Source organism: Sus scrofa, chromosome 4 (genome assembly GCF_000003025.6).
Source record: "Sus scrofa isolate TJ Tabasco breed Duroc chromosome 4, Sscrofa11.1, whole genome shotgun sequence".
Lineage (NCBI taxonomy): Eukaryota > Metazoa > Chordata > Mammalia > Artiodactyla > Suidae > Sus > Sus scrofa.
In genome coordinates this window covers 124,706,767-124,734,647 of record NC_010446.5, presented here as the reverse complement: position 1 = coordinate 124,734,647, position 27,881 = coordinate 124,706,767, and the positions used below count along the sequence as shown (strand labels likewise).

The following is a 27,881-nucleotide window of genomic DNA, read 5'->3' as shown; positions in this document are numbered from 1 at the left end:
TGGTGTATTGAGCAGCCTACTCCTCCACGTTTACGTTTTAAATTAAGTGTTTTAACCTTAAGACCATGTAGGTATGTCTTTGAAGGAATTCTCTTCCTTCTGAGTTTTGGCTGCAACAGAAGATACCAATAGGAACCCTGCTAAAAGACCAAATTATTGGTACTAGTGCAAGAACTAAATTTGAGAAGAGGTGGAATGACCTAAAGAAAAAGAAGCACAAAGAATACTGAAAATAATTACAGCGACATAGGGATTTTTTTTGGTTGGCTGTTTACGACAGCAGTAGAGCTTTTTTGCTCACTGTAAAAGTAATGTCTGGGAGTTCCTGTCAGGGCTCAACGGAAACGAACCTGACTAGGATCCGTGAGGATGCAGGTTTGACCCCTGGCCTTGCTCAGTGGGTTAAGGATCCAGCGTTGCCATGAGCTGTGGTGTGGGTCGCAGACACAGCTTGGATCCTGAGTGGCCGTGGCTGTGGTGTAGGCCGGCAGCTGTAGCTTGATTGGACCCCTGGGAACCTCGATACGTTGCGGATGTGGCCCTAAAAAGCAAAAAATATATAGACAGATTAGTTTACATTATTAGTTTAAAGGTTTTTATTATGTTACAGTTATGTCATAATCTATTTAACCTGTCTATTGCTGGACATTTGTTACCAGTTTTTCACTATTGAAAATATTTCAGCAGTAACCATACTTTTTATGTTTATCTGATCATTCCTTTAGGGTAAATTTTTATAGTAAAACTATTGGGTCAAAGAGTATCCACATTTAAAATGTTACTATATATTATCAAATTGCTCTCTAGAAATGTGCCAATTTTTATTCTGACTATAAGGATTTAATAAGAAATACACCATTTAGGGGCCAATCCCCTGGCCTTGTGTTCTTCCCATTTATCTAATATTTGAAAGTAAAAAGGTAAGAAATACTAGAGACAGGAATATAGATAGCAGCCAAAATGCTGTTCTGGCGTTTCAGTGCCTCATTCTGTAGCGTAGACTACAAAATATAGTTTGTGGTTATTTCAAAGTATTTCTTTTATGACTTTTCACCAGTCATAAACTAGCTTAACTGCCTCCGCTTCAGTACCTTGATTACCTATGGAAAATCTAGATTTAGGCAAGACCTCCCCCCCCCCCGCCCAGTGTATCTATATAATTAAATTTTATTTTTAAAGAAATGTAATTTTTAATTTTCAGATTGCCTGGACTTTTGGGGCCTCTTCAGATTACATTAGGAGACATTTACCCACAACTTAGGAATCTTGTCCGGACTTTCAGGTTAGTGTTAATATTACGATTTTCCTTCTCAGTTATTTTGACTTTATGTGATTGCCTTGCAGAATCCATGGTAGACTAAGGCATGAAGAAGGTAAGCAACTTACCTTAATTGTCTTAGATCCAAATACTGCGTTTTCTTTCCTTTTCCACGAAACAACATTACTTATGTGTTGTGTTAAAATGCCACCCCATATTTGCTCAAACCGTAATAGATTTAGCTTTGGATAGTTTATACATGGAATAGCCTAAAATTGTGAGGAAGATGATATCTGAGACATGGCGGTTAGACAGTACTATCTTGCATTTTAGCGAGTTACCGAGTATATATATATCAGATGACCAGCACTGGGGACAATGCAAAGGAAGCACATGCCCACCCTTGAGCAGGACCTCCTGTGAGAAGACAGGTGAGGAAGCAGAGCAGGACAGGGGGTCATTTAGTCCTGAATCAGGTGAAACAGACCCGAAGTGACAGGAAGAACAAGGGAAGGAAAACTAGAGAATATCAATTATGAAATGGAGCCATTGGGATTTTTCTACAGCTATCAAGGTAAAAAATAGAAAACCAGGCTAAGATGAGGCTCTCAGGACGCATAGAGACAGGCTTCTAAATACATTGTGAGTAGAGGTGAACCAGATATAAATTTTGGCCCAGTGCCACTGACCAAACATTAGAGTAATAATTGTCTGTGACTAAAGCCAGATAGCACTGACGTATGATGAACTTCTAGGGTGGAAGAATCATTTCCTCCAAAAAATTCATTATTATTATAGTTTATTGTCAACAATAGTAGTAAGATTTTTAAAATTTAAAATTATAGGAGTTCCCTTGTGGTGCAGTGGTTTAAGGATCTGGCATTGTCACTTCAGCAGCTCAGGTCACTGCTGTGGCATAGGTTCTATCCTGGCCTAGGAACTTCCACATGTTGTGGGGTGGCCAAATTTATATAAATGAAATTATAATACAGGAACAATTTTGTGGTAATATTAGCAGTTTGATTTTTCTTATAGTCACTGTGATACCAAATAGACATTCACTTTCAAACAGCACTTTTTTTTTTTTTTTTTTGTCTTTTGTCTTTTGAGGGCCGCACCTGCAGCATATGGAGGTTCCCAGGCTAGGGGCCTAATCGGAGCTACAGCTGCTGGCCTACACCACAGCCACAGCCACGCCAGATCCGAGCCTCATCTGCCACCTACACCACAGCTCATGGCAATGCTGGATCCTTGACCCACTGATCGAGGCCAGGGATCGAACCCGCAACCTCATGGTTCCTAGTCGGATTCGTTTCCTCTGCGCCAGGACGGGAACTCCCAACCAGCACATTTTAAAACATCACTAACCTTTTTATGTTACCCCAGAGTAATTCAGGAAAATGTTTTTTAATAAATGATTTAAGAGGAACTAGGATTCAAAGTTGAGGCATGTCTCAAAAGTTCTTCCTCTTCTGAAGCTACAGAAGGATCATTTGTAACCTTCTGTGTTGAAATCTTAAGCCTTCATAGACACGAGACTATGGAATTTGTCTGAAGACATTCTTGCGGAGTCTTTGGTTGTGTAGTTTGACTGAACACAGTGTGTTTGGGTACCCTAACTTTCTCTGACAGTCTCGTCTAACACTTTAAAAAATAATTTGGATTAGAGCCTAGATTTGAACGACTCTGTCTGTTATGTATGTAGTTTAGGTATCTGTCTAGCCCAGGGTATTATCATGTAACATTGTTTTTAATTCATCATCAGAAGGTGTGAAGAATTCCCCAGTAGGACTTTTTCTTAAAATAGTTATGACTTTAATGGACGTAAACAGCTTTTTTAAATTGATAAATTATGTTTATTTTATTTATGGTTTTTATTTCTTCCATTATAGTTGACTTCCAGTGTTGTATCAGTTTCTGCTGTGCAGCAGAGTGACCAGTCGTACATGTGTATTTCTGTATTCTTTTTCTCACATTCTCCTCCATCATGTTCCATCACAAGTGAGTGGATACTTTTTCTGTGCTATACAGCAGAATCTGAAATGTTATTTTCTTTTTTTTTTTGGTCTTTTTTTTTTTTTTTTTTTTTTTTTTTGCTATTTCTTGGGCCGCTCCCACGACATATGGAGATTCCCAGGCTAGGAGTCCAATCGGAGCTGTAGCCACCAGCCTACGCCAGAGCCACAGCAACGCGGGATCTGAGCCACGTCTGCAACCTACACCACAGCTCACGGCAACACTGGATCGTTAACCCACTGAGCAAGAGCAGGGACCGAACCCGCAACCTCATGGTTCCTAGTCGGATTCGTTAACCACTGCGCCACGACGGGAACTCCTATTATTTAATTTTTTATAAATATTTTTCCAGGACACTTTCTTGAGAAAGTAATCTAATGTGTGACATATTTGTATTACCTGTTAATCTATTTTGCTAAGTAATTGAAAATATTTACTGATTGTGTTATACGTAAAATTTAGTTTTCGTAAGCAACATTACTACAGCATTTTCACTCTTCTATTAACTGATAAAACAGACACGTAAGGACATTTTCACTCCACTTCATCTACAGTGTTTATAGTTGAAAGTGAATGTTTGGGGAATAACCGTAAATCTCAATGACATGATTGGTCTAATTACTGAGATTGTTACACTTACTAGGTATCGGGGACACTATGCTATCACAAGGTCATGAATCATGCACCAGAAATGATGCTCAGATTGGCCCAGGCCTTGGTAAGACTTACTAAATGCTGTGCTAAAAAGAGGGTTTGGGCCACATATCAAGACCAAAGCCAAACTTCTCTGCATCCCTATTTAGTGGCAAAGAGAGGCATTTGTTTTTTAGGTCTCTTTGATGCACTTAGCACAAAAGCATGCATCCAAAAGAAAAGAAGGTGCTTTGCGACTGTGCACCGATGGTGAAGTTCGACTAGCTGTCCACAGTGTAGAAGCACCAAAGTTTAGGATTGGCTCAGGATTTATTAGGAAGTAAGGACCTTAGTAAGAGAGGTTATGGAGCTCCCTGATGGCCGAGTGGTTAAGGATTCAGCATGGTCACAGCTGTGGCTCGTGTTCGATCCAGGCCTGGGAATGTCTACCAAAAAAAAAAAAGGGTTCACTGAGGAAAGATGAAAACCAGGTGCTGCTCGTTTTGTTGCCTTTAAAATACTTGGCACTCAGTTTCTTCAGACAGTGTTTATTGAATCACCGTTTTCAGTAAGTGGTAAAGTCGCCGAGGACACCACAGAAGAGATATTAAAGCATTTGATGTTGAACTACAGAGAATTTTTGTACTTGGTTTTTTACCCACTGCCTTCGAATAGGTTAACAAGTGATTCAGGTTCCTTTGACAACAGTTTCTACAGATACTTTTCTATCTAATTGGATGTTTTTCTCCCCCCGCCCCCCATTCTAAGGTTCTCAGAATTTAGTAGAAACCCATTGGGAACAAATGTTTAGACATAGCTGCAAGATTGCCACATGATTCCTTTCATGTGCTCTAGGAATTTAGGTAATTCAGGTTGGAAACCGCTGGCCAGGCTGTTTGTTATCTTGGCCTTTGGAAGCAGCCTGGTAGCACTGTGCCTTCCGTGTCAGTTCCTTGTATTCAGCATAGTCCTTACTGTGCGCCAGGCGTGCTTGGCACTTTACAGGTGTTACTTAATTTCCAAAAAAATAGTAGTAGTATCCTCATTGAACCAATGAGAGATGAGCAATTAAGTAATCTCAAATCACACAACTAGTCGTTGGGTTTAGACCCCAAATCTAAGTCAAGAGGATAGATTTTAGGTGGTCTCACCACCAAAAAAATAAAGAAAGAAAATGGTCGCTATCCATGATGGATATGTTATTCAGCTTGATTGTAGCAATCCCTTCATAGTGTACACATATATTAAAATATCAAGTTGTGTACCTTAAATACTTCAAGTTACTGTGTGTCCATTATCCCTCAATAAAGCTGAAAAAAAAGTTTAAAGAAATCTACTGGTTGTCTTGGTAATTATTAGTATTAAAGTTCTGTTTGAATCATTCCATTTATCACCGCTCTAGACCCCAAGGAAGGACCCTACTTAGAAGAGGTCTGTCCCTCTGAAACTGAGCCTTCGGTGGCACCTAAGCTAGCCGAGCCCAGAGACACAGCCTTCTGTATAAGAGGCGGGCAGCAGACTGCCGAGATGTGACTTTCAAATGTCGTCTTCCTTTTACATTTAGAGGCTATGACTTTATCACCTTTTTCTGTCACTCTAGTTATGTGAGTGTCTTTTCAAGTTACTTTCTGCGTTATTTTCATTAAGTTAAGATAAAGCCTAGATGAAAGAATGTGATGTGTGAGATTTGCTTCAGAATTACCCAGGTTAGGGTGGTGGTGAACGTGAGGTTGCATGGGTGACATACGATTGGCCGGGAGCTGATGCCTGTCGGAGTTATGATGACTGTATGGGAGTTGGTTTTATATTCTATTTTTATGTATGTTTGAAATTCAATGAAAAGTTTTGGGGAAATAAGCCAAACAGTTCTGCTTTGTTTTGGTGTAGAGGATGTTATAAAAACCTTGATAATAGGCTGTTTTTGAAAATCTTTACTCTTTAGTACCTGCAAGTCAAAGTCTGCGGCTTTCCTTAAACTTGCTTAAATGTGTCCGTTCTTTAGCGTACACAAGGACCTCTGGTGTTAGAGTGTGTTTGGGGTTCCTCACATTCTGGCAGGACAGTCCTCCCAGGTACGTGACTGTAGACTGAGGCTTCTGGGTGAGGTCGGAGGAAATCCGCACGGGTGACAGTGACCTGTGTCGAGAGAGCTTTCCCATCGACATGGCAACATGGCGTGGGAAAGTGTTGACATCAGTAACCGTATCTGTCTCTTTGAAATGATAATCAATAATAGGAACTTGTAGAACAGTGATCCTCAAGCCAGCTGTGCATCCAAATTACCTGGGGAGCTTTTAACAACTGCAGATGCCTGGTTCCACCCCTAGAGGTTGCGTTTCCTTGGGTTCGGCTCGGGGCCCAGACATTAGTATGTTTTCAAAAGTGCCCCAGGTGATTCTAATGTGCAGCCAGAGTTGAGAGCCTGTGAGAACTGAACGTACGGCAGCTTTTTCAGCTCCTTGAAAAACCTTTCCCCAGTGAGCGGAGCTGTCCTTTCCACCGAACCGCGTCGTCGTCATTCACCGGGAATGTTGTATTGATTGACCTGTCGTGGTAGTTCCGCCAGAAGTTGCTTGGTGATGATCAGTCTCATCGGAGTTGAAGCAAAAGATACTTTTCTAAGGAGGATGTGAATTAAAATTACATTTTAACAGAAGTCCTTTTAAACTGCATCACGGATCAGGTGTTTTTTCTAAATCTGTACTAAATTTCAAATTATATTTTGAAACTGTGCTTTTTAAATCTTTTCTATCCAGTACTACTGTTTTCATTATTTAGTTATTAGACAATAGTAGGTATGTTCGTTTAGCATCTTTGCTTGTAATTTTGGCTCAGCAAAAGGAAAAAATGATAGCAGGTAAAATTTTGCTGTTCTGCCACTTCAAGTACTTTGAAGTGAAAGCAAAGGCCACGTCGTGTTTTTCCCGGTGCCCAGAATGGTGGTAGAGCAGGCATTCAACAGATTTTTACAGAGTGAGTAGATAAATTCATGGATTCTTAGATTTGTCTTAGCTTTGGGAGATTTGAGTACAGTAGAAAAGGAAATCCTATTCAACTGTTTTTGCTTTTTTTTTTTCTTCTTACACGCTTATCCTTCTTTGACCTTTTTTGGTTGTATGTTAGATTCTGTTCTAATTACAACAAATAAAACAATGAACAAAACAATAAAAATTCCTTCTCTAACAACTATCCTAATAGAGAGGATATGGAAATTTTTTAAAGGACGACACATATATTATTATTATGTGATGATAGGCCCTTTTCCCTTTCCCAGTTTGTTCTCCTTCTTTCCTCCCCAGAGGCAGGTGAAGGGGATGGTACTGAGGAGGGAGAAAGTTGTGATTTCTAAATAGGCTGATCAAGGAAGACCTCACTGAGAAGATGCTCTTTGTATAAAGATCGGAAAGTTGATGAGGCAACAAGCCGTGTTGCTATGAGTGCAGTCATATCAGACAGGGAAGAGCAGGTGCAAATACCCTGAAGCAGAAGCAGGCCTGGTGAATTCACAGAATATCAAAGATGCTGGTGATGCTGGAGAGATGAGCAGAGACAAAAGTATGGTGAGGTATGGTCAGAGAAGTAAAGAGTGGACAGTGGGTATGGTGTAGTTATACTGACCTTGGAGCCAAGGTCAGTCTTTGACTTTGAATCTGAGTGAGACGGAGAGCAATCTATGGATTCTGAATAGGGAAATGACAGGGTCTGAGAGATTTTCAACAGCATCACTCTGGCTGCTGATTGGAGAATTACAATAGATGGCAGAGGCGGGGAGACCTTTTAGGATGCTGTTTCAGTCATCTAGGCAAGATGTGTCGTGGATTGAGATGAGAAGAGTGGAGGTAATAAGTGATCAGATTTTATTTTGAAGATTAGAACCATCAGGATTTGCTGGCTGATTCAACATGGGATATGAAGAGAGTAAGGTTACTGACAAAATTTTTGGCCTGAGCAGCTGGGTTCTGGAAAGATGAGGTAATTGTTTACTGAGATGGAGATAACCTGCAGAGGACCAGTTTAGGGGGGAAGACCTGAAGCTTTGAGATGCCTGTTAGACATTCGAGTGGATCATTAGATATGAAGCCTGAAATTTAAGGAAGAGATGCAGGCTAGAGAGAATACGTTTGAGAATTGTGAGCACATAGTTCTCTAATATTTAAAGCTATGAGATTGGATGACGTGGCCGAGGGAATGAGCACATGTAGAAGTTGGAAGACACCCAAGGGCAGAGGCCCTGGGGCGATCAAAAATGAAAGGGTCTCAGGAGGAGGAGGAGCTCTCGGGGGGTGGGCAGTCAGGCAGGGGGAAACCAGGGGAAGGAAGTGTTCCAAGGAGAAGGCGTGACAGCTGTGCCCAAGGCGCCTGGGAGCTTAAGATGCGGGCTGAGCATATCCATCGGGTTTGGCAACGTGGTCGTCTTTTGTACCTTTAATCCTCCTAAGAACTCTATAACATAGGTAGTACCGTTGTCCTCATCTTACTAAATTAAAAATAAAAAGCCTTACAGCCATTGAAGGCATCCAAGGTAACACACCATTAATGACAGATGTGAATATTGAACCCATTATCTGCCAGACTCTTTAACCACGATACTGCACTTGCTTTTCATATCATCTAGACTTTTAAAATTTTGTAGAACATTATAACTATGGAAAAACTTCTGAGTAATGTAACAAAGATATATTTTCCACTCAGAAATAATAGATTTTAATGTTTTATCGTATTTGAGCAAGACATACATTTTTAAATAAAAGAAATAGGTTAGTTCATTCTTTCAGAAAAAAACTTTTTAATTACTTAATGAATTTTATTACATTTATAGGTGTACAACAATCATCACAACCAAATTTTACAGCGTTTCCATCCCATACCCTCAGTGCATCCCCCCCCACAACCTGTCTCATTTAGAAACCATAAGTTTTTCAAAGTCTGTGAGTATCTGTTCTGCAAAGAAGTTCATTGTGTCCTTTTTTTTAGATTCCACATGTAAGTGATGGCATTTGATGTTGGTGTCTCATTGTGTGACTGACTTCACTTAGCCTGATGATTTCTAGGTCCATCATGTCGCTGCAAATGCTGTTATTTCTTTCCTCGTAATGGCTGAGTAGTATTCCATTGTGTATATGTACCACATCTTCTGGATCCACTCTGTCGATGGACATTTAGGTTGTTTCCACGTCTTGGCTATTGTGAATAGTGCTGCGGTGAACATGGAGTGCATGTGTCTTTGCGAGTCGTGGTTTTCTCTGGATGGATGCCCAGGACTGGGGTTACTGGATCAAATGGTAGTTCTCTGATTTTCATTTCTCTAATCATGAGTGATGTTGAATATCTTTTCATGTGTTTTTTGGCCATCTGTATGTCATCTTTGGAGAAATGTCTGTCTTTCAGAAAAAAATTGATTGAATCTCTTCTGACCATCAGGTACTTGTCCTGGGTACTTGGAATAAATATGTGAAGAACACAAAACTTCCTGCCCTCAGCCAAGGCGAAACAGCCAATAAACAGTACATGTTAGAAGGTGATAGGTGGTACAAGGATAAAGAAAAATATATAGCAAGGTAAGGGAGTCAGGAGTTTGGGGCTGAGAGGTAGAGGGAGTTGCTCTTGACAGTCTGGTCCAGGTGGACTCTCCTGCAAAGGTGACCTAAGAAAACCCATCTGGGGAAGTTTCATGTCGATGGAATCACCAAAAATGCAAAAGACCCAAGACATGAAGCCCTCTCAGTCCTTTCCCACCCCATTCTGCTTTCTCCCCAAAAGCAGCCAGTGCTGTGAGTTTCGTTTGTGTCTTTCCAGTCTTTGTTTTTATACTTCTAGTACATAGTTGTGTCCAAAAATAAGAGTATTGTCTGTTCTTGAGTTGTATGTCCTACCATACTTGCTGTCTTTCATTCAGCTTATGGTGAGCAAAATGTGTAAATTTAGTTCATTTATTTTAACAGCTATTTAGTATTCCATGGAAGTGCCGCCGTTTATTATTCTGTTACAAGCAGTGTCATATCAAATATCTTCATATACATTTCCTTACGCCTAAGTGAGAGTTTGTTTATATTTAGAAGTTGCTCGTGCATTTTTAGTTTTATTAGGTATTGCTAAATTGTTTCATTGCTCACAATGAAGTGTGTTAAAAGTAATATCTCTTCGTGTCCTCACCAACCCTGGGTGTTGAGTGTCTTTTATTTTTGCCAGTGTAATGGAGTGAACTGTCATTTTTATATTAACTTCCCAGCTTAATAGTGACATTGAGCTCCTTTTCAAATGTTTACTGGCCATTCAACTTTCCTCCTCTAAATTGCTTGCTCATATCCTTTGCTAATTTATTTATTGGCCTTTTTTTTTTTTTTTCAAAGACTTTATTTAAAAAAAAAAACAGTTTTAGATTTATAGCAAAATTGGGAGAAAGGTATGGAGATTTCCCATATGCCCCTACTCCCGCATGCACGGCCCTGCCCATTCAAAACCATCCCCCACCGGAGTTATACACTCACTGCCACCGATGTGCCGTAGGAGTGATACCGTCATCGCCCAGAGTCTGTAGTTGACACTAGAGTTCACTCTTGGTGTTGGGCATTCTGTGGATTTGGACTAATGTACAACAACATCTGTCCATTATCATAGTATCATAAAGTGTTTTCACTGACCTGAAAATCCCCTGCATTCCACTTATTCACCCCGTCCCCCCCCCAACCCCCTGCCCCCAACTCCTGGCAACCACTAATCTTTTGACCGTCTCCATAGCTGTACCTTTTCCAGAATGTTAAATACTTGGAAACATACCATTTGCAGCTTTTTCAGACTGGCTTCTTTCACTCTTGCGCTTAAATAAGACGCATTTAAAATACCTCCATGTCTTTTCAGGCCTGATGGCTCATTTCTGCTTGGGGCTGAATAATGTTTTCCGTGGTCTGGATGTCCTGCAGTTTGTCCGTTTACCTACCGAGCGACGTCTTGGTTGCTTCCTAGTTCTGGTGGCTTTGTACATAGAACTGCGATTCTCTTACATTTAGAATGGAAAGCCATGAAGAAGCCCTCCCGCACAGCGCAAGGAGCCCTACCCAGTCTCTTGGGCTAGACCGTGATGGAGGATAATACGGGGAAAAGAATGTCTGTGTGACTGGGTCGTTGTGCTGTTCGGCAGAAAGGGACCCAGTACTGTAAATGAACTGTACTCCAATAGAAATAGACAGACAGAGCTGCTGCACATCCACAGGCAGGTTTTGTGAGGATCCAAGGTTTGACTCGTGTGGTTAATCACCGAGGAATGTGGTTGCTGGATGGCACAGTAAGAGCATGTTCAGTTTTATAGGAGACACCAGACTGCCTTCCAGAGTTGCTGTGCCACGTCTTTCCCCCCGGCAGTGAACGCAGCTTCCTCTTGCTTCACACCCTCGCCAGCGTTTGGCTGTGGCGATGGTTGCCCAGGATCTTCGCCGTGCCAACTGTGTGGTGCATCTCATCGTCTTATTTCTGTTCCCCTGGCGACATAGGATGTGGAACAGCTTTTCCTGTGCTCCTTGCCGTGTGTTTATCTTACTATTCCCCCCCATCCCTTTTTCAGCCACACCTGCTGCATATGGAAGTTTCCGGGCCAGGTATTGAGTCCGAGCCACAGGTGGGGTAATGCCGGATTCTTAACCCACTGCACTGGGCCCGGAATCAAACTGCCACCTTCACAGAGATAAGCCAGATCATTAACCCACTGTGCCACAGCAGGAGCTCCTCTGTATCTTCTTTAGTGAGGTGTCTGTGAAGTCTTTGGCCCATTTTCTAATTGGCCATTCTTTTTCCTGTTACTACCTTTTAAGATTTCTTTGATATTTTGGATAACAGTCCTTTATCATATGTTACTGGCTGTTGTTTTCTTTTTTTAATGATTTATGGCTTTTTTTTTTTTTTTGGCAAGCCCACGGCATGTGGAAGTTCCTGGGCCAGGGATCGAACCTATGCCCCAGGAGTGATAATACTGGATCCTTAACCTGCTTTGCCACCAGAGAACTCTGGAACTTTCATTTTTTATTTAGAATGATCTTTCTAAGTGCTTTTGGGAAATGAGATGACTACAATGTTTATTGTCGTCAATTGCTAGGATATAAATTTACTTCTGATTTTTTAAAACATAAGTTTCATGAATTGAGACCTAGTCTTACAATTTATTAAATCAACTCTTATTTCTGTAAATTAGGATTATGATGTCCCTTAATTGCCTGCTGCCAACCTCACAAGGTAGAAGGGTGCAAAAGATGAATTAAAACTAAAATCAGAAGTAGCTTACCTTGTCATCTTTAATCCGACATTTGACTAGAGGATGTGGTTACAGGGAGGTGTGTGTGTGTGTATTTTAGTAAACCATGCAATTTCATTTCCCATGTTGTTCCTGTATCCCCATCTTATCCAGAGGTATTGTTGTAAATATATAAATATGAGCCTTCCTTTTGAGATGGCCATTATCAGATACTGAATATCAAGCCACATTTTTGTACTGTTGACTCTTTTCTATCAAATGTAACAAGAATTTTAAAATAGTCCTCTTTAATGTATATCCTAAATCTGATTTTATCTAAAAGTGGAAAGTTTATATATTTAACGCTAGCAACGTTCTGGTTAATTTTACCTCACTGTCTTTCAGATTAACAAATAGGAACATTATACACAAACCTGCAGAGTGGACCTTAATTGCTTTGGTGTTGCTCTCATTGTAAGTACTCTTTCAGATTTTTAATATGAAGACTCTTATAGAGAAAAACAGAGTTATTTGTTGATTTTTCTAAACTTCTTGGAAAGTGTTGTACCTCTATTTTGTGCCTATTTTCCTTTCTTTTGTGATAAAATGACTTTGATGTAAAATGCCATGCCACATTTTGATAAGCTGTAATCCTTCTCTGTATTTTTAAATATATTTTCTTCCAAGGGCCTGTTTCTTTTCAAATATTATTTGTAATCTTGTAAAAGGGAAGAACATGCCCGTGTGAGATACATACAGACCAATTCCTTAATTCCATTTTTAATAGTGAATTTTATTCATGTTGAATGGCTTCGTTATTTTACATCTGTATTTTTACTGGTATATCTAGTGCTAGTTCATTTTTACCAGAACTCTCATCACTTATATCATCAGAAGAGTTTTATTTTCCAAGTTAATGTACATCTTTAAAATCAAACAGATTTAAAGGAACTGGAGTGGATACTTCCTATATTATATAAAACATTTAATACTCACTCACCTTTTAAGAAATCACTAGTGGTTTCTAAGGCAGTCTATCAATCGGGTTAAAACCATCTAGTAAGTGTCGTGTTTTTCAGCTTGAATTGCAGAAGTCAGACCATTCATTACTGCATTACTGTTGCTGCTTGGTGCTTGTGAGGTCATTGAGGCCCATAGGACATTGAACACTTACTGGACACTCAGGCCACGAAGTGTTAGGAGCCAGCCTCATAGCATCTCCAGGCCTACTTTTCTCTCTTTGATATACTCCAGTCTGACATGTTATTCTGGCTTCACTGTCTCGAGGAAGGCTGTGCTGGGAGGCATTAGAGTAGGCTTCAGTGAACCAGCATCTGTGTCGCCCAGCCAGACACAACTCACATGATTCATTAAATCAGAACACAGAAAATAACTTTACTTGAATGCCCTGATATAAATTTTTTATCAACCATAAGAACAAATCTTTTGTCATTTCTACTATTCAGTGTTCCAGTTGAATTGGTAATTTGTGAAACAGATCTTATTAATTTTTTAGAAAGTTCTTTCCATTTTATGAAATTTGTAAATATTTTGGCCACTGGCAAAAAAAATATCAGTATCTCTGCTCACCCACCATATCCTCTGCCTGCTAATAAACTCTCATAGATAACTGTTAAGCTGTACTTCTGCAATTCATTATACTAAAGGGGAAGTAACTTTTTTGGTTGACAAGTCAGAGGCCCAGGCCCAGCAGTCGTCTTAGAATCCTGCTTTCTAAGTCATTAACTGGAAGTATGATCTTAATGAGCAGCTGCTTACTGAGGGCATGTGAGGTCCTACTTCTTCTTGTGTCGGACTCCTGCCCCCTCTTCTCCAAAATGGATAGCAAGGAACAAAAGGGGAAAAAGCAGGGAAAATGACGTGTCAAAGGCCACCATTACAATTTCATACGGTTAGTCCATGCAGAAGTAAATGTCTCTTACTTGATTTTGTTAGAGGCATCCACGTGGCCCAGAATACTGAAAGCTTTGCTAGTCCTTTACGTACTATTGGACTGAACCTAACTTTGGGTGTAGTGTAGGTATTTCAAGGGCCAGGGACCCTTACAAATAGCAACGTAATTGAATCCAAGACCTCACATCTTCGCATCTTGGGTGAATAGCACGTTTCCCGCTGTGCAGTCAGTCTTAAGGTCAGAGCAGCCATTCTCTCTCCTTGTCCCCAAGCCCTGCGGTTAGATGTGCCCACCTTTCTCCTGGTCTTTGATCCTTTTGATCCCTTGACGACTTACAGCCTTTCTGGTTAAAGCCCTTTTGGCTTCTTTTAAAATATTCCATCACTATGGACACCAAGTTGGCTGGTACTTCGGTTTTTTTCCTTTCAAATCTTGTTTTCTCACATTTCTCTCTAACTTTTGCCATAGGCCCTCTTTGCAGTCTTTATCTTCCTAGTTAAATCTGTCTCTCTCTTTTTTGGCGGGGGGGGGCTCTCCCTGTGGCCTGTGAAAGTTCCCGGGCCAGAAGTCAAACCAGCACCACAGCAGCATCCTGAGTGCCTGCAGTGACAATGCCAGATTATAGACCAGATCAGATTAATGACTAACTTAATCATTAAGAAGCCATTTTGATACACGATAAGAGAACTCCCAAAATCTCCTTTTACTTTTTTTTGGTTTTTTCAGGGCCGCACCTGCGGCACATGTAAGTTTTTGGGCTAGGGGTGGAATTGGAGCCGTAGCTGCTGGTCTATGGCACGGCCACAGCAATGCCAGATCTGAGCCGCATCTGAGACCTATACCACAGCTTGCAACAATGCTGGATCCTGAACCCACTGAGCGAGGCCAGGAATTGAACCCACATCCTCATGGATACTAGCCAGGTTCTTAACCAACTAAGCCACAATGGGAACTCCAAAACCTCTTTAGTCATCTGCTGCTAAGACTTCTGTGCCCTGTCCCCATATTTTATTTCTTATTTCCTCATTTCTCAGAAAATCCCCTTTAGCTTTTCCTATTTCTGCCCCTCCAGGGAATCTATGTCTCATCTAATAAGCCGTTTCCTTCTCAGCCTGTCTTTTTATCATCCCTTTAGAATAAATATTATATGGGATGGGATAAAATTAAAGTACATATACCCATCACGTTAAAATCAACCCCATAGACTTCTGCAAAACATGCTTTAATTTATATTTGTACCCCTCTTTCCCCCCTCTTAGATTTCACAGTTAATTTTTAGAGAAGACATTGTTATTGGGGGAAGAAAAAACAGGCATGAGAGCCAACTTTGGGTAAAGAACCTTAAACACAGAGAAAAATACGGAGACGTTAGACACTCCAAGAAGCATGTACCTATAAAGCAGAAGGAGGTAACACACAGTGTTTGTGGAGCAGTAGTCCCTGCCTTCAGCCTTTTAATTTATTGCCACTAAGATTGGACATAGGCATACGTGGAATTACCGTTTTTCTTTTTCCTAATAATCATCCTAGGATTTGGAAAACCTTTGCATTTACTCTCAAATTTCCAATGGAATTTTTTTTAGTCATCGCTTGTAGACATTTTTGGAACTCGTGATAAAACACGAAACTTCAGTCGTGGCGCTGCAGAAACGAATCTGACTAGGAACCATGAGGCTGCGGGTTCAGTCCCTGGCCTTGCTCAGTGGGTTAAGGATCCTGTGTTGCCGTGAGCTGCGGTGTAAGCCTGCAGCTGTAGCTCTGATTAGACCCCCCCCCCCCCCGCCTGGGAACCTCCATGTGCCATGGATGTGGCCCTAAAAAGACAAAGAGACCAAAAAAACCAAATTATAAGAGTGCTAATTAACACTGTTTTGGTGTTCTAAAAATAACTGGTGGAGTTCCCTTGTGGCACAATGTGTTAAGGATCCAGCATTATCACTGCAGTACCTCAGGTTCCTGCTGTGTTGTGGGTTCTATCCCTGGCCCAGGAATTTCCACATGCTGTGGGCATGGCCAAAAAAAAAAAAAAAAAATCAATAGCTGATTAGAAATGCAGTAAAGTAACCTAGTAGTTGCTGTTTTTGCTTAAGCTCTTGGCTATAATAATTTTATGTTTGCATTGAACTTTATCATACTTTGATTACATATTTTATGTTGAAATAATAAAATATTGAATCTTTCTCGCATAAATAATGCTCTAATAAGATATTAAGCTCTTTCCACAGTCTTGATGCATGATTTTCCATAAAAATGTGTATATGTATATAGATAGCCTGCTATAAATATTTTAGGACCTTTATGCTCTATTGTGTAAAGCTTGTGAATGAATTTATATATCTTGATGTTTTATATACCAAATTAGAAAGCGAAGTAAGTTACATCGACGTGCATTTCCTGGTGCCTCCTCATAGTGTATCACGTATTTGTTTTGATTTTCCTCATAACACTCACCTAACCTTAGTATTAGGAAAGCAGAAACTGAAGAATCATATTTGACCCCGGTCACAGTTTTCAGAAGAGTGTCTTTGAGAAGATTTTGACTCTTTTGAGACTTTACAGTCATGACACCACCCCCGCCCCCCAGACTCGGTCCGTTTCCTCCCTTCTGTGTTCCCTTTGCCCTTGGTCCTCCCCGTCTTTCTGGCCTCTGTCATTCTACCTGAGCCTGTAACATGAGCGGGCACTGTGCAGTTGTTGACCTAAAGCTGAGAAATCAGGGGAAGGGTCCAGACCAAGGCTGGCAGCCAAAGAGGAGCCATCGTGAAGGCTTAGAGAAGCCAACGGACTGGCCCGAGTTCTCTTTGTGTGCAGCACACACACCAGAAGCGGGATCAGTATCTTCCGTGACTTCTTGTCTTTAAAATGGAACTTTTTCATCAAGGTTGAATGTGGAACCTTTGTAAAAGGCCGCTGCTATTCGATTATAATGATCTGTGGTTATTCGTAGCCTAGGAATCCGATGTCTCATAGCGCCCAGCCACGGAGAGGAGTGAGTTGTGTTCCGTGGGGATGATTTGGTTTTCTCATGAAGGAGTGAGTGCATCCGTGCTTACCTGCTCTGTGCTGCTTAGGAGGAACGGAGAGTAGAAGGTGGCCTGTGGATACACTCTGGTCCTGGTTTCCTGCCCTTGGAGTTCTCTAATGGAAAGCTTTCAAGATGATCTCCAGAAATGTCTGCTTTCATTTTATTTATCTGAACTGTCTGTTTCCAGTGAACTGTGGCCCACTTCCTAGACAGAGACCAGGCCATAGTTTATTCCCCCTAAAAGCTTTGAGTATTCCCGTCGTTCTGGGAGTAGCATGTAAGTCCTGGGAAATGGTATTTAAATAAGCTCAACTTGACCATGATCGCGCAACAAAAGCCTTCTCTGGCCATGGGCAGCCACTTTAGGTAACCGTCACACGGATCGACACTCGGGAGAGTCCCTTCCCTCGGGTGCCAGGCATGAACAGAAAGATGTGGCGAAGGCTTTTTGCCTCAGCAGATTGTTTTTTATAGTGTGCCCGTCACTGATTTCCTTAGAGAAATGCGTGAGCACGCCATGAAAAATGAAGAGACGGTTCCTTAGAAATGTATCGGTTCTCAGAAGTATTCCAAAGCCTTTCTCTTAACATTCCCAGTTTAGTTCTCAGTATCAGACCATATCGATCATTGAAATAATGTGTACGTTTCCTTATAATTATGAAATTTTTATATATAATTGTGTTTTATTGAGATATAATTCATATAACATAAAATTCACCATTTTAAAATGTACAAATCACTTGTATTTAGTATAGTCACTATTTTGTGCAGCTGTCACCACTGATTCCAGAACATTTTCATCACCTCAAAAAGAAACCTCATATCTATTAGCTTAGTCCCTGCTTTCCATTCTTCCACCCCCCAGCAACCACTAATCTACTTTCTGTATGGATTTACCTATTCCAAACATTTCATATAAATAGAATAATATATGGCCTTTTGTGTCTGGCTTCTCTCACTTAACACAGTGTTTTCAAGGTTTACTCAAGTTGTAACATGAACTTCATTCCTTTTTATGGCTGAGTAGTATTCCATTGTATGGATATACCACATTTTATTTATCCATTCATCAGTTGATGGACATTTGGGTTGTTTCTACTCTTTGGCTCTTTATGAACATTTGTGTACAAGTTTCTGTGTGAGCATAAGTTTTCAGTTCTCATAAGTATATATAGCTATGAATAGAATTACTGGGTCACGTGCTAACTCTGTGTTTAACCTTTTGAGGAACTGCCAGATTGTTTTCCACAGTGGCTGCACTGCTTTAAAATCACCACTGGCATTCTGTGAAGGCTCTGGAGATTGAATTTCAGAGGTCATCTCTTCTTGCCTCACAGTTCCTCCTGTTTTTGGCAGTTTTATAATGGAAGGTTTTTTAATCCATGAGTAGCTAAGCTTCCCCATCCTTGGGCCAGAATATACATTAAAGTCGCCAAGGGTCCCAGGAAGAAAGATATGCTCTCCAGCTCCCCCTCCCACGCAGCAGCAGTAGCAGCAGTGACAGCAGCGATGAGAGCTGCTAGCAGGTAGCTCTCAGCCCTCACGGTCCCCACCTTGACCCGAGGAGTCCGTCTCCCTCTGCTCTTGACAGCTTCACGTCCTACCCGAGCTTGCTGGGAGGACGGGCCAGGGGAGACGCGGAAGCATGAGGTTTCTTGACACCGTTATTTCTAGCCTCTGGGTTCTGCACCTTTAGAGTGTGACATGCTGTGTGGACACTACCTGCTGATTCCATTTCTGTCTGGGAGGATTGAAGTGAAGTCAAGCCACTATTCTGAGAGCACTGTTCTTATCAAGAAGTTTTTCCAACACTCATCTCCAAAGCTGCTCTATAAAGCTGTCACAAACAGGATTTGGATATAAAGTTTAAAGGCACGACAGCCCAACCCTTTAAACAAACCTCTGTGTAATATCTCACTACAGCGTGAGTTACCAAGAACTCGTTTAGAAATATCAATGGGAAGCATCCCTGCTTCCTTATTAATAGGTAATCCTAAAGCATTAAATGCAAACATGATCAGGACATAAACCATCTGTTATAAGAAAAACACTCTATTTTATTTGGCTTTCATGGTCTCTTATAATCAAAGTTTTTATCTCAGTTTTCTAGATACTAGATCTGAAATAGAAAACCCATAATGACATACTTCTTCACGGTGGGTTCTTCTGGTCTGTTTTTCTATTAGAAGTCTTTAGTAATGACAGCCTCACGTGCCTCTTGATTTTCGCATTTCGGGACTTCACATTTGTGCCTAGGATAAAATTAATGCAGTTTAAATATATGTAAATAATTATTATTAAGCATGGTGGTATTTCTAATAAATGAGATCCCCTTACCCCAGAGATCACCTTTAGCTCTGCAAGGGTCTCTTAACTTGTGCATTCACTCTCGTTATGGCTTGTATCCTATTTCCCCCCTTGCACTAACAGTGTAGCCTGGCACAGGTTTCTTAACCGCAGAGCTGCTCTGTAAAGCATTTTTTGTCTCATTGGCAGTAAGAGGGGATTGAATCCTGGTGAAATAGATTGGGCAGTATGAATTTACCTCTGCGATGCTACAGTAAGGAACTATTTTAATGAAGGCGTCAGAGGCTACTGAAGCATTCGGCGGAGATGAGTGTACTCAACAGAGGAGAGGATTTAGCTGCTGGTGGCGGGTCGTGGAGACCCAACCCAGTGTCCCTGCCCTGTTGGGCGTCTTAGTCCTTAAGCTGGCAGAGAGATCCAGTGGCTGATGCAGCTGGCTGTTCTTCTGTGGGAAGATGACAGCGTACTCACTGAAGTCAGGGTGAACCCCGAGATCCCTTTCTTCGTGCCAGAGACTTAGCTGGCATCCTGCTGCCATCCACATCAAAGATACGAAGGCAGCAGTGAAGCGACTGAGTGCCTCAGCACTGCGCCCAAGGTGGTGAGGAGGGAAGTAAGACGGGTAGGTTGGGGTTTTTTAATGTAAAAATGCATTTTAGAATTCATTTGCTTACGGAATCGTCACCACACCTATGGGCCTTTTTCCCTCTTCCTTATTATTCTTTACGTTTTATTCTGGGAGTAAGTCTTAGCAAAGAATAGGGACATCTAGAAGGTTGTTCTTTTATGTCAGCATTCCTGACTCTGTGTTCAGATCACATTTAAGGAAATGTTTTTTAAGTCGTCCTAGAATAATGTTTCCTTTTTTTTTTCTTTTATGGATGAAAAGATCCCAAACATTCATTGCTATAACTTCTCTAAACTAGGTATGGTAATGAGTTTCTCCCTGAGGTAGTATGTAGCCCTGATTTTTCTTGTAAAGAGTTTGTCTGGACGTCTTTTTTTTTTTTTTTTTTTTTTTTTTTAATGTTTTTAACATCATGCCATGAAAGCCAGCATAGACAGAGCCCACATATGCCAGGAAAGGATGAGAGTCACACTTGGCCGTACGTAGCACCATAACTGAAAGTCCTTGCGGAGGCGACAGAATAATGGAAGCGTTTTCAAATAATTGAAATCTGGCTTTAAAAGAGCCAGCAGATGTTTATGGAGCAGCTGCTGTGGGTACGACTGTGTCCCGGGCCTTGTAGGGGCTACAGAAGTTAAACCAAGACCCTGCCGTCAGAGACGTGACAGCCCCCCGGAGGCTGAGGAAGGGGGGGCGAGTCCTGCGTGAGTAGCTGCAGCCGAGCGGAGCGGAGCGTGTGTAAGCGGGGGTCAAAGGAGCCGGCGGCCTCTGCTGGGAAGATCAGAAAAGGTTTCGCAGAAGGGAGATTTGTGATGGGCCTAGAAGATAGTTTCAAGAAGTCGAAATGAAAGGGTGGGAGCATTCTCGGAAGTGCTCGTGTAATGAAAGGTGCAAGAAGAAGAGCGACGGTCGAGAGGAACTGGCAAGCGTGTCGAGAGGTAGAGTCTGCTGGAGGGGTGAAGCCCTGACTGGCAAGCACGCATTTCAGTGGGCAGTGGAGGTCGTTTCAGTTTTGAGCAGAGAGTTCCATCCTGAAGCCTGTGCTGGGATTGCGGGCGCCCCTCTGATCCAGTCCTTCGAAGACTGGCCGATGCTCCTCCGGGGGCCCGCGTGGCCCTGCGTGGTCCAGCCCCCTCCTCCAGCCTCGTCTCACCCCACCTGCCCGTCCTCCCCATTCCTACCACGCCGACCTTCTCTCCGGCCCTTCGCGTCACGCCCTCTCTCCTCGTAGGACACAGGCGGTTCCCGTGTCAGAATGTTCTTCCTTCCCCTCTTTCTTTGGTTCACTCATCTTCACGGCTGAGGACACGAGGAAGTGTTTCTTCCTCAAGAAACTTCCCTGACTAGATCAGCTGTCTTTACAATAGGCCATCATAACACCATGTGCTTATCTTGGCTAGCACGTGTTAGTAGTCTGACTGCTTGATGAAGGTCTCACTCAATTTGAGGATTTTGGGGGCTGGCTCTGTGTCTGATTTTACTCCCCATTATATACCCAGCACTTCAGCATCGTGCCTAGAATATTATAGATTTACAATAAATAGCTAGCAGTGAGTGAATGAATGGAATTACTTAGGAAGCTGTCACTTCTAGCTTTTTGTTAACTCCTTCCCCACTGCCTACAAGTGCTTAAAAAACAGGAGGAAAAAAACAGAACAAAACTATCCTTTGTCCATAACCTCACTGACCAACTCACTTGCCAGACTTCTCACTGAAGAGCTGGTCTGCTGTCTGCGATTGCAGTGCTTTTCTTTTCTTCTTCTTTTTTTTGTTTTTTGTCTTTTAGGGCTGCACCCATGGCATATGGAGGTTCCCAGGCTAGGGGTCCAGTCAGTCTTGGAGTTGCCAGCCTGTACCACAACCACAGCAATGCAGGATCTGAGCCACATCTGCGACCTACATCACACAGCTCATGGCAATGCCATATCCTGAGCGAGGCCAGGGATCGAACCTGCATCTTCCTGAAACTCCACCAGTGCTTTTCTTTAATCCCTTCAGTTCTGGCTCTTGGCCACAGCATTTATGAAATTGCTTTTCTCAAGGTCTCTAGTAGTAATAGCCTAAGTTAACCAAAGAACAGGGCTGCAGTGAACTAAAATGATTACAGTGAAAATGAAATGGGAGAGACAGATGATAAGAGACATTATATAGCCCCTGAATCTACAAAGTTCAGCAATGGGGGGGTTATCAAACGTGATTTCAAAATATGAAGACAGAAAATTGGAAAAAATACCAATTCTTTTCAGGAAGAGAGGATGTAAGGCAGTAATTGAAGGAGAGGTTGCTTTGGGTTTAACACCTGTTCTCCGAGTACTGAGACCAGTTCAGGCAAGATCCAAGGTTAAGGCAGATTATCCAGTTGGGTGGTTCCCCAATAGGTGTTGAAAATGTGGAGTTGGGAGTTCCCATCATGGCTCAGTGGGTAACGAATCCGACTAGGAACCATGAGGTTGCGGGTTTAATCCCTGGCCTTGCTCAGTGGGTTAAGGATCTGGTGTTGCCGTGAGCTGTGGTGTAGGTTGCAGACGTGGCTCGGATCTGGCATTGCTGTGATGTGGTGTAGGCCGGCGGCTACAGCTCTGATTGGACCCCTAGCCTGGGAACCTCCATATGCCATGGGTGTGGCCCTAGAAAAGGCACACACACAACAAAAAGAAAATGCGGAGTTGAAGCTAACAAATGAAAAGGAAAATCAGAGTTAGATTTTAGAGTCGCGTGAGAGGCAGAGTTACAGGATGTTAAAGGCGGTCCAGGATGGGACCGCTGCATTCTGTGCTGAGGTCGGCTGGGGGCACAGAAAAAGCAGAAGGGGGAGGAACAGACTTTCTCTTTTTTAAATGCCAAAACGGTATGCAAATATGCTTGACTCTTTATAGGCCCGATTTCATGTGAACCTCACAATTCAGTGAGGTCAGTGGTGGTGTCCCACTTCCTAGAGAGGGAAGCAGACTCTGGGAAGACAAGCCCTTTGTCCAAGGTCGCAGCTGGGATTTTGATTTCAAGATGTGTGCACTTTCCATGGCCCCGTGTACCTTGGAAAGGCATGTGTACAACCAGAACACCCCCAGGGAATCCAGAACGGGTTTGAAGTTCAAAAAAGAGAGGGCAGCTACCTTCTTGAGAGCCCGGCAGTTCCCATCTGCTGGACAAGGACGAGAACGGAACTGGGCTGTGGTTGGGGCAGCTGTGGGTGTGGGTGACCTTCACGGAAGCAGTTTCCATTAAATGCCAGCGGAGAACAGATTGCAAGGGCTGCTCTCGTGGACAGGCGTGAGGGTTTCTAGGCATAGCCAGTATTGCCCCTCTTCATGTGGTTGTCGAAAGAGGAAAAGAGAGAGGAATTACGAGCCACTGGAACGTGGTAGAAGCTTGAGAAGACTTCTCAGGGTAGTGGAGGCTTGAGCACGTTGGCAGCAAAGGCAGGGATGCCAGGCGGGATGGGAAGGACCGAGAAGACAGCTGAGGGGAAGGGTCTGGAAGTCACTGGGAATGCCCCCAGGTCACCCACCTCCCTGTCCCACCCCCTCCTCCCTGTGGTTCTCTCTCCCTGAATGTCAGGGTTCTTGGGTAACATTGTGCCTCCTGTACTTAATTTCAAGAGTGAATGAACCAGACCTTAGATACTGCTCTTTCTCAAAACCCCTGTTAGTATTATCATTTCGTTACTTGTTGTAGCTTATTCATATCCCTCCACCACAGGTTAGTGATGCGCTTTGGGGGAAATGTAGGGCAGCACTTCTAAGCCTGACCTATACGGTCACTATGCTTAATTCTGGTGTCTGAGTTTTTTGGTTTGGGGTGGTTTTTTTTCCGTATTCCTGACTTTACCTTCCCTGCCCTCTCCTCTTTTATAATCCACAAATCAGTCTTAACATATACATGTACTTCACAAAAAAAAACCACACACAAACACACACACACACCCAGTTTCTACATGAGAATAAGAGACTTTCCACTCATTGAAAAATTGGGTTTGAACAATGTGTGAACAAGCTCTAAACCAGGAAAGATCCCTGCAGACATGAGGCAGATTTGAAAGTGTTTTCTTACCAAAACGTCGTCCTCGTGCTGCCGGGGACCTCGTCTGTGTGACTTTGGTCTCCCCATCGCCGAGCACCCGGGCTGGCGTGTAGTGAGCATGAGGGCATGTGTGTAAAGCAAATCAAACGAACGCGGGGACGGGAACAACGCAGATCACGCCATTGTTGGCGTTTTGAACTTCAAAATAGGACTGGTAGCACTAGTAAAACTGCACAGGAAAAACCAAAAATTATTGCTTACTATCATGAGTAAAGAGAATATTGCCTTGGTAACGATTTATATTTTCCGGTGGATACAGTCTGATAGGGACGCGACCAGCCTAAAAGGAATTGCTGCTTTTAACCAAATCTAGCATGGCTTTTTTAATGCAGATATTTATAAAATCTTTAATAAAATCAACAAACAACAATTAAATATAACTAGGAAATTATCTTTTTACTCATTTAATTATAAAATCAGTAAATACTTTAATTTTTTAATGTTTCTGATTTTAAAGCTTGCTTTCAAATATTGCTTTCCTCTGATTTCCATGAGCTTTTTCATCTTTGGAATGATAAATAAAAGAATTGGTTACAGAGCAGTTAATCACCAAGTATGTAGATATGGCACTAAGTCTTTTATTTATCTGATGCATCACAGACACAATTCTGGAGAATTCTTTAAATGTTTTACGTGTTGGTATTTGTTCGTTGAATTGGAAGCATTTATCAAATATTAATGGGTCTTAATGGAAGATTTCACTCTAGAGGCAAACTCCTCCTCTAACTAGTATTACTGAATGTATTTTTATTAACTAGTCCTGCAAACTTGCATGAAAGTTGTAAGGAGAAAACATTATTCCCAGGCGAATGGCGTACTTGTTAAATTCAAGAACCTAATCACCGTGTGTGTTTTTTCTTCTCTTTTGTCTTTAAACACTTCCGGTTAGATTGTGTATTACAGAGACTTCACACCTTTTTAATAGTCTTCCTGCCTCTGACTTTCTCATCCTGATGGTTCTGGTTAGCAGTAAAGTCATACGGTTTCTTGGAGGCACCATTCAGACGCTTCCGATATCCTCCTTGTTTGTTTTTACGCAATTTCTAGAACAGATTATAAAGGCCAAAGGGTAAATCCGGGCCTGCCTCTCTCCAGCTCCTCTGCTGCCATTCGTGCCATCCTACTGCCCATTCTGAATGAGCAGTTTGGAGTGGGCTCTTGATCATTCTAGTACAGCTCAGATGTACTCTGCCTTAAAGGACAAGACGTATCAAAATACATAACGCTGAATGTCGAGCATTCCAGGGGAGCCCAAGGACTCGGAAAACCACCGCAAGTTGAGCACCTGCGATTGCGGGCAGGTGAAATCACATTGTAGTAACTGAATCATTTACTCTTTCACAGTTTTATTTATTTACTGATTTTCTTTCCAGTGAATTTTTCAGGCCCCACACCTTGATGTTTGTCACATGAGTTTTTAATTGCAGCGAGTGACAAATCTGCCACACTGCAAAAATGTTTTATAAGACGTAAGCAACTGCCAAGTTGTAACTAGTATTTCTGTGCTTTCAGGGCAGAGAAAAATGTTGCTCATCTGAAAAACTAAGACTTAACACAACTTTCACATATGCTCCAAAAGTCCCCGAACTGTGTAAAACAAAATGGCACTAATCTCTGCATCCCACATTACAGATTGAGATATAGTTATACATTGAAAATAGGAATAAAAAAAATAACTCTTTCCCCAAGCAAAGAGTATTGGGGGGGGAACTTTATATAAAAATTTCAAGCACTATATTTAACCCAGTATCCCAGGTTAAATGAGGAAATATCAGAAAATGTAGATTTCTCTTTTGGGAAAATTGATGAGAATAGGAAAGAGATTGAACAGTTAACAACTTGTTTTGGATAAAAGAGACTTAATTAAGCATGTTTGTAGGGTATGTAGTAGGAGCCAAAAAAAAACCAAAGAAGCCGAAGCTGAGGGCCGGGTGGGGGTAGACAGATGTGGTGGAACAGGGTCGCAGGGGAAGCTCAGAGAGGCGAGCTCTTGGCCACAGGCAGCAGCAGCCTGAATGGGAGAGAGAAACTACACTTCTGGGGCTGGAGGAAAATAATTGAAGTATAATGTGGCTGTAGTAGAAGGGTGATTTTTAAGTCATGCCCGACAGCTTCTTTTTCCAGTGAAGTAGGATGTGATGTTGGGTTCTGAGAGTAGAGAGATGGTGGTTGAGTGGGGCGTGAGAAAAGTGGTAACAGCAGTTCCTGAGCGTATCCGGGGAAAGACCAACGCAAGTGCCAGAGAAAACTGACACGTGACCCTGGGTCCCCAGAGGAGGCCGGAGATGAAGTGTTTGCGGGGGTCCTGGTCCGCACCGTGCCCCCCCAGCCCCCGCCAGCAGTTTCCGGCCGTCCTGCTGCAGGTGTGGCGGAAGGAGGCAGAGCCCTGAGCGCAGGTGGTAGCTGGGATGAGCGGGGAAGCCACGTCGGGATGCAAGAGATGCAGAGGAGCGCTGGTGAGAGAGGAGTTTAAAGAATCGGGACAAACGTAATCGGTAAAGGGTGATGGCGTTGGCTTAGGGAGGCAGCTGGTCGGCCCTCCCCCCGAGTTCCGTCTTCAGCGCTGACGTCTCTCCCAGGGTGCAGAGCAGAGTTTTATCACCAGGGGGCTTCTCCACGTGGATTGCCTTCAAGCAGTTCACCCGCTCAGGTCTGAGGTCGAGCTCATCTTCCCTTTCACTTTTTTTTTTTTTTCTTGTCTTTTTGCCATTCCTTGGGCCACTCCCGCGGCATATGGAGGTTCCCAGGCTAGGGGTCGAATCGGAGCTGTAGCCACCGGCCTACACCAGAGCCACAGCAACACGGGATCCGAGCCGCGTCTGCGACCTACACCACAGCTCACGGCAACGCCAGATCCTTAACCCACTGAGCAAGGGCAGGGATCGAACCCGCAACCTCGTGGTTCCCAGTCGGATTCGTTAACCACTGCGCCACGACGGGAACTCCCCCTTTCACTACTTTTGGTGGCGTTTCCATCTTCCTGATGACCCAGAAGTGAAGTTGGGTGCTTCTCCTGGCCTCTTCTCCCACATCCAATAAATTGCCAAATCCCGCTTTCTAACGCCTCCTGGCCAGTTGCCTGTCTCCTTTCCCACTGCCGCCAACCCCCTCAGACGTTGCTTGCTTGCCCAGACCGCCGAAGGGCAGGCTTCCCACACCGCCTCCCGCTGTTGGGCCTCTTCCCTCCGCTCGTCCACCCTTCCTGTGGCCACAGGGCTGTTCTCACTACAGCTGGATTTTGATCAGGGTAGCGCTTTATTCAGAAACCTGGCTGCACCCCAGTTCCAGTCAGGTAATTTTGCTTGCACTTCAAGGCCCTCCCACAGTGGCCCCAAGTGCCCACCCAGCCTACCTCTTGCCTGTATCCTCACATCGCAGCCACTCGCTGTTTCCCCTGCAAGCATCTCTGGTAGCTTGTATCTTTGTGGACTGTGCTTTGAAAGCCTTTCCATGTTTGTCTGTCCTCGCTTTCAAGATGTCACCATCTCCTTAGAAGTCTTTCTTAATCCCCCACAGTTTCAAATGATAGTTTCCTTGTGCAGATTGCTTTAGATAAGACCTTTCTTTTGGACTCTGTTACTTTCTGCTTTGTTACATAGCTACCATGTAAAGCTACTCATTTCCTTTGCTATTCAGATTCTTCCAACAGTGTAGTTAACAAGCAAAACATGATCAGAACTGCACAAATTATCTCAATTCAAAAAAATTTAATGGTGGCCATAAACACTGGTTGTCCATTAGAATTACATAGGGAGCTTTTAAGAATTACTAATACGTGATTCAAAGATTTTGATGGAC

At 42.6% G+C, this 27,881-nt stretch overlaps 1 protein-coding gene across 1 annotated transcript in view; it reads left to right on the top strand.

Annotated features, from left to right (window-relative positions):
- The window catches only part of RPAP2 (RNA polymerase II associated protein 2), an 82,260-nt gene that overhangs the window by 39,267 nt on the left and 15,112 nt on the right, over window positions 1-27,881 (top strand). Inside the window, exons 10-11 of the mRNA XM_003125906.4 lie at window positions 1,202-1,282; window positions 12,534-12,602. Coding sequence (XP_003125954.2) covers window positions 1,202-1,282; window positions 12,534-12,602 — 150 coding nt within the window. The remainder of the gene's footprint in view (window positions 1-1,201; window positions 1,283-12,533; window positions 12,603-27,881) is intronic.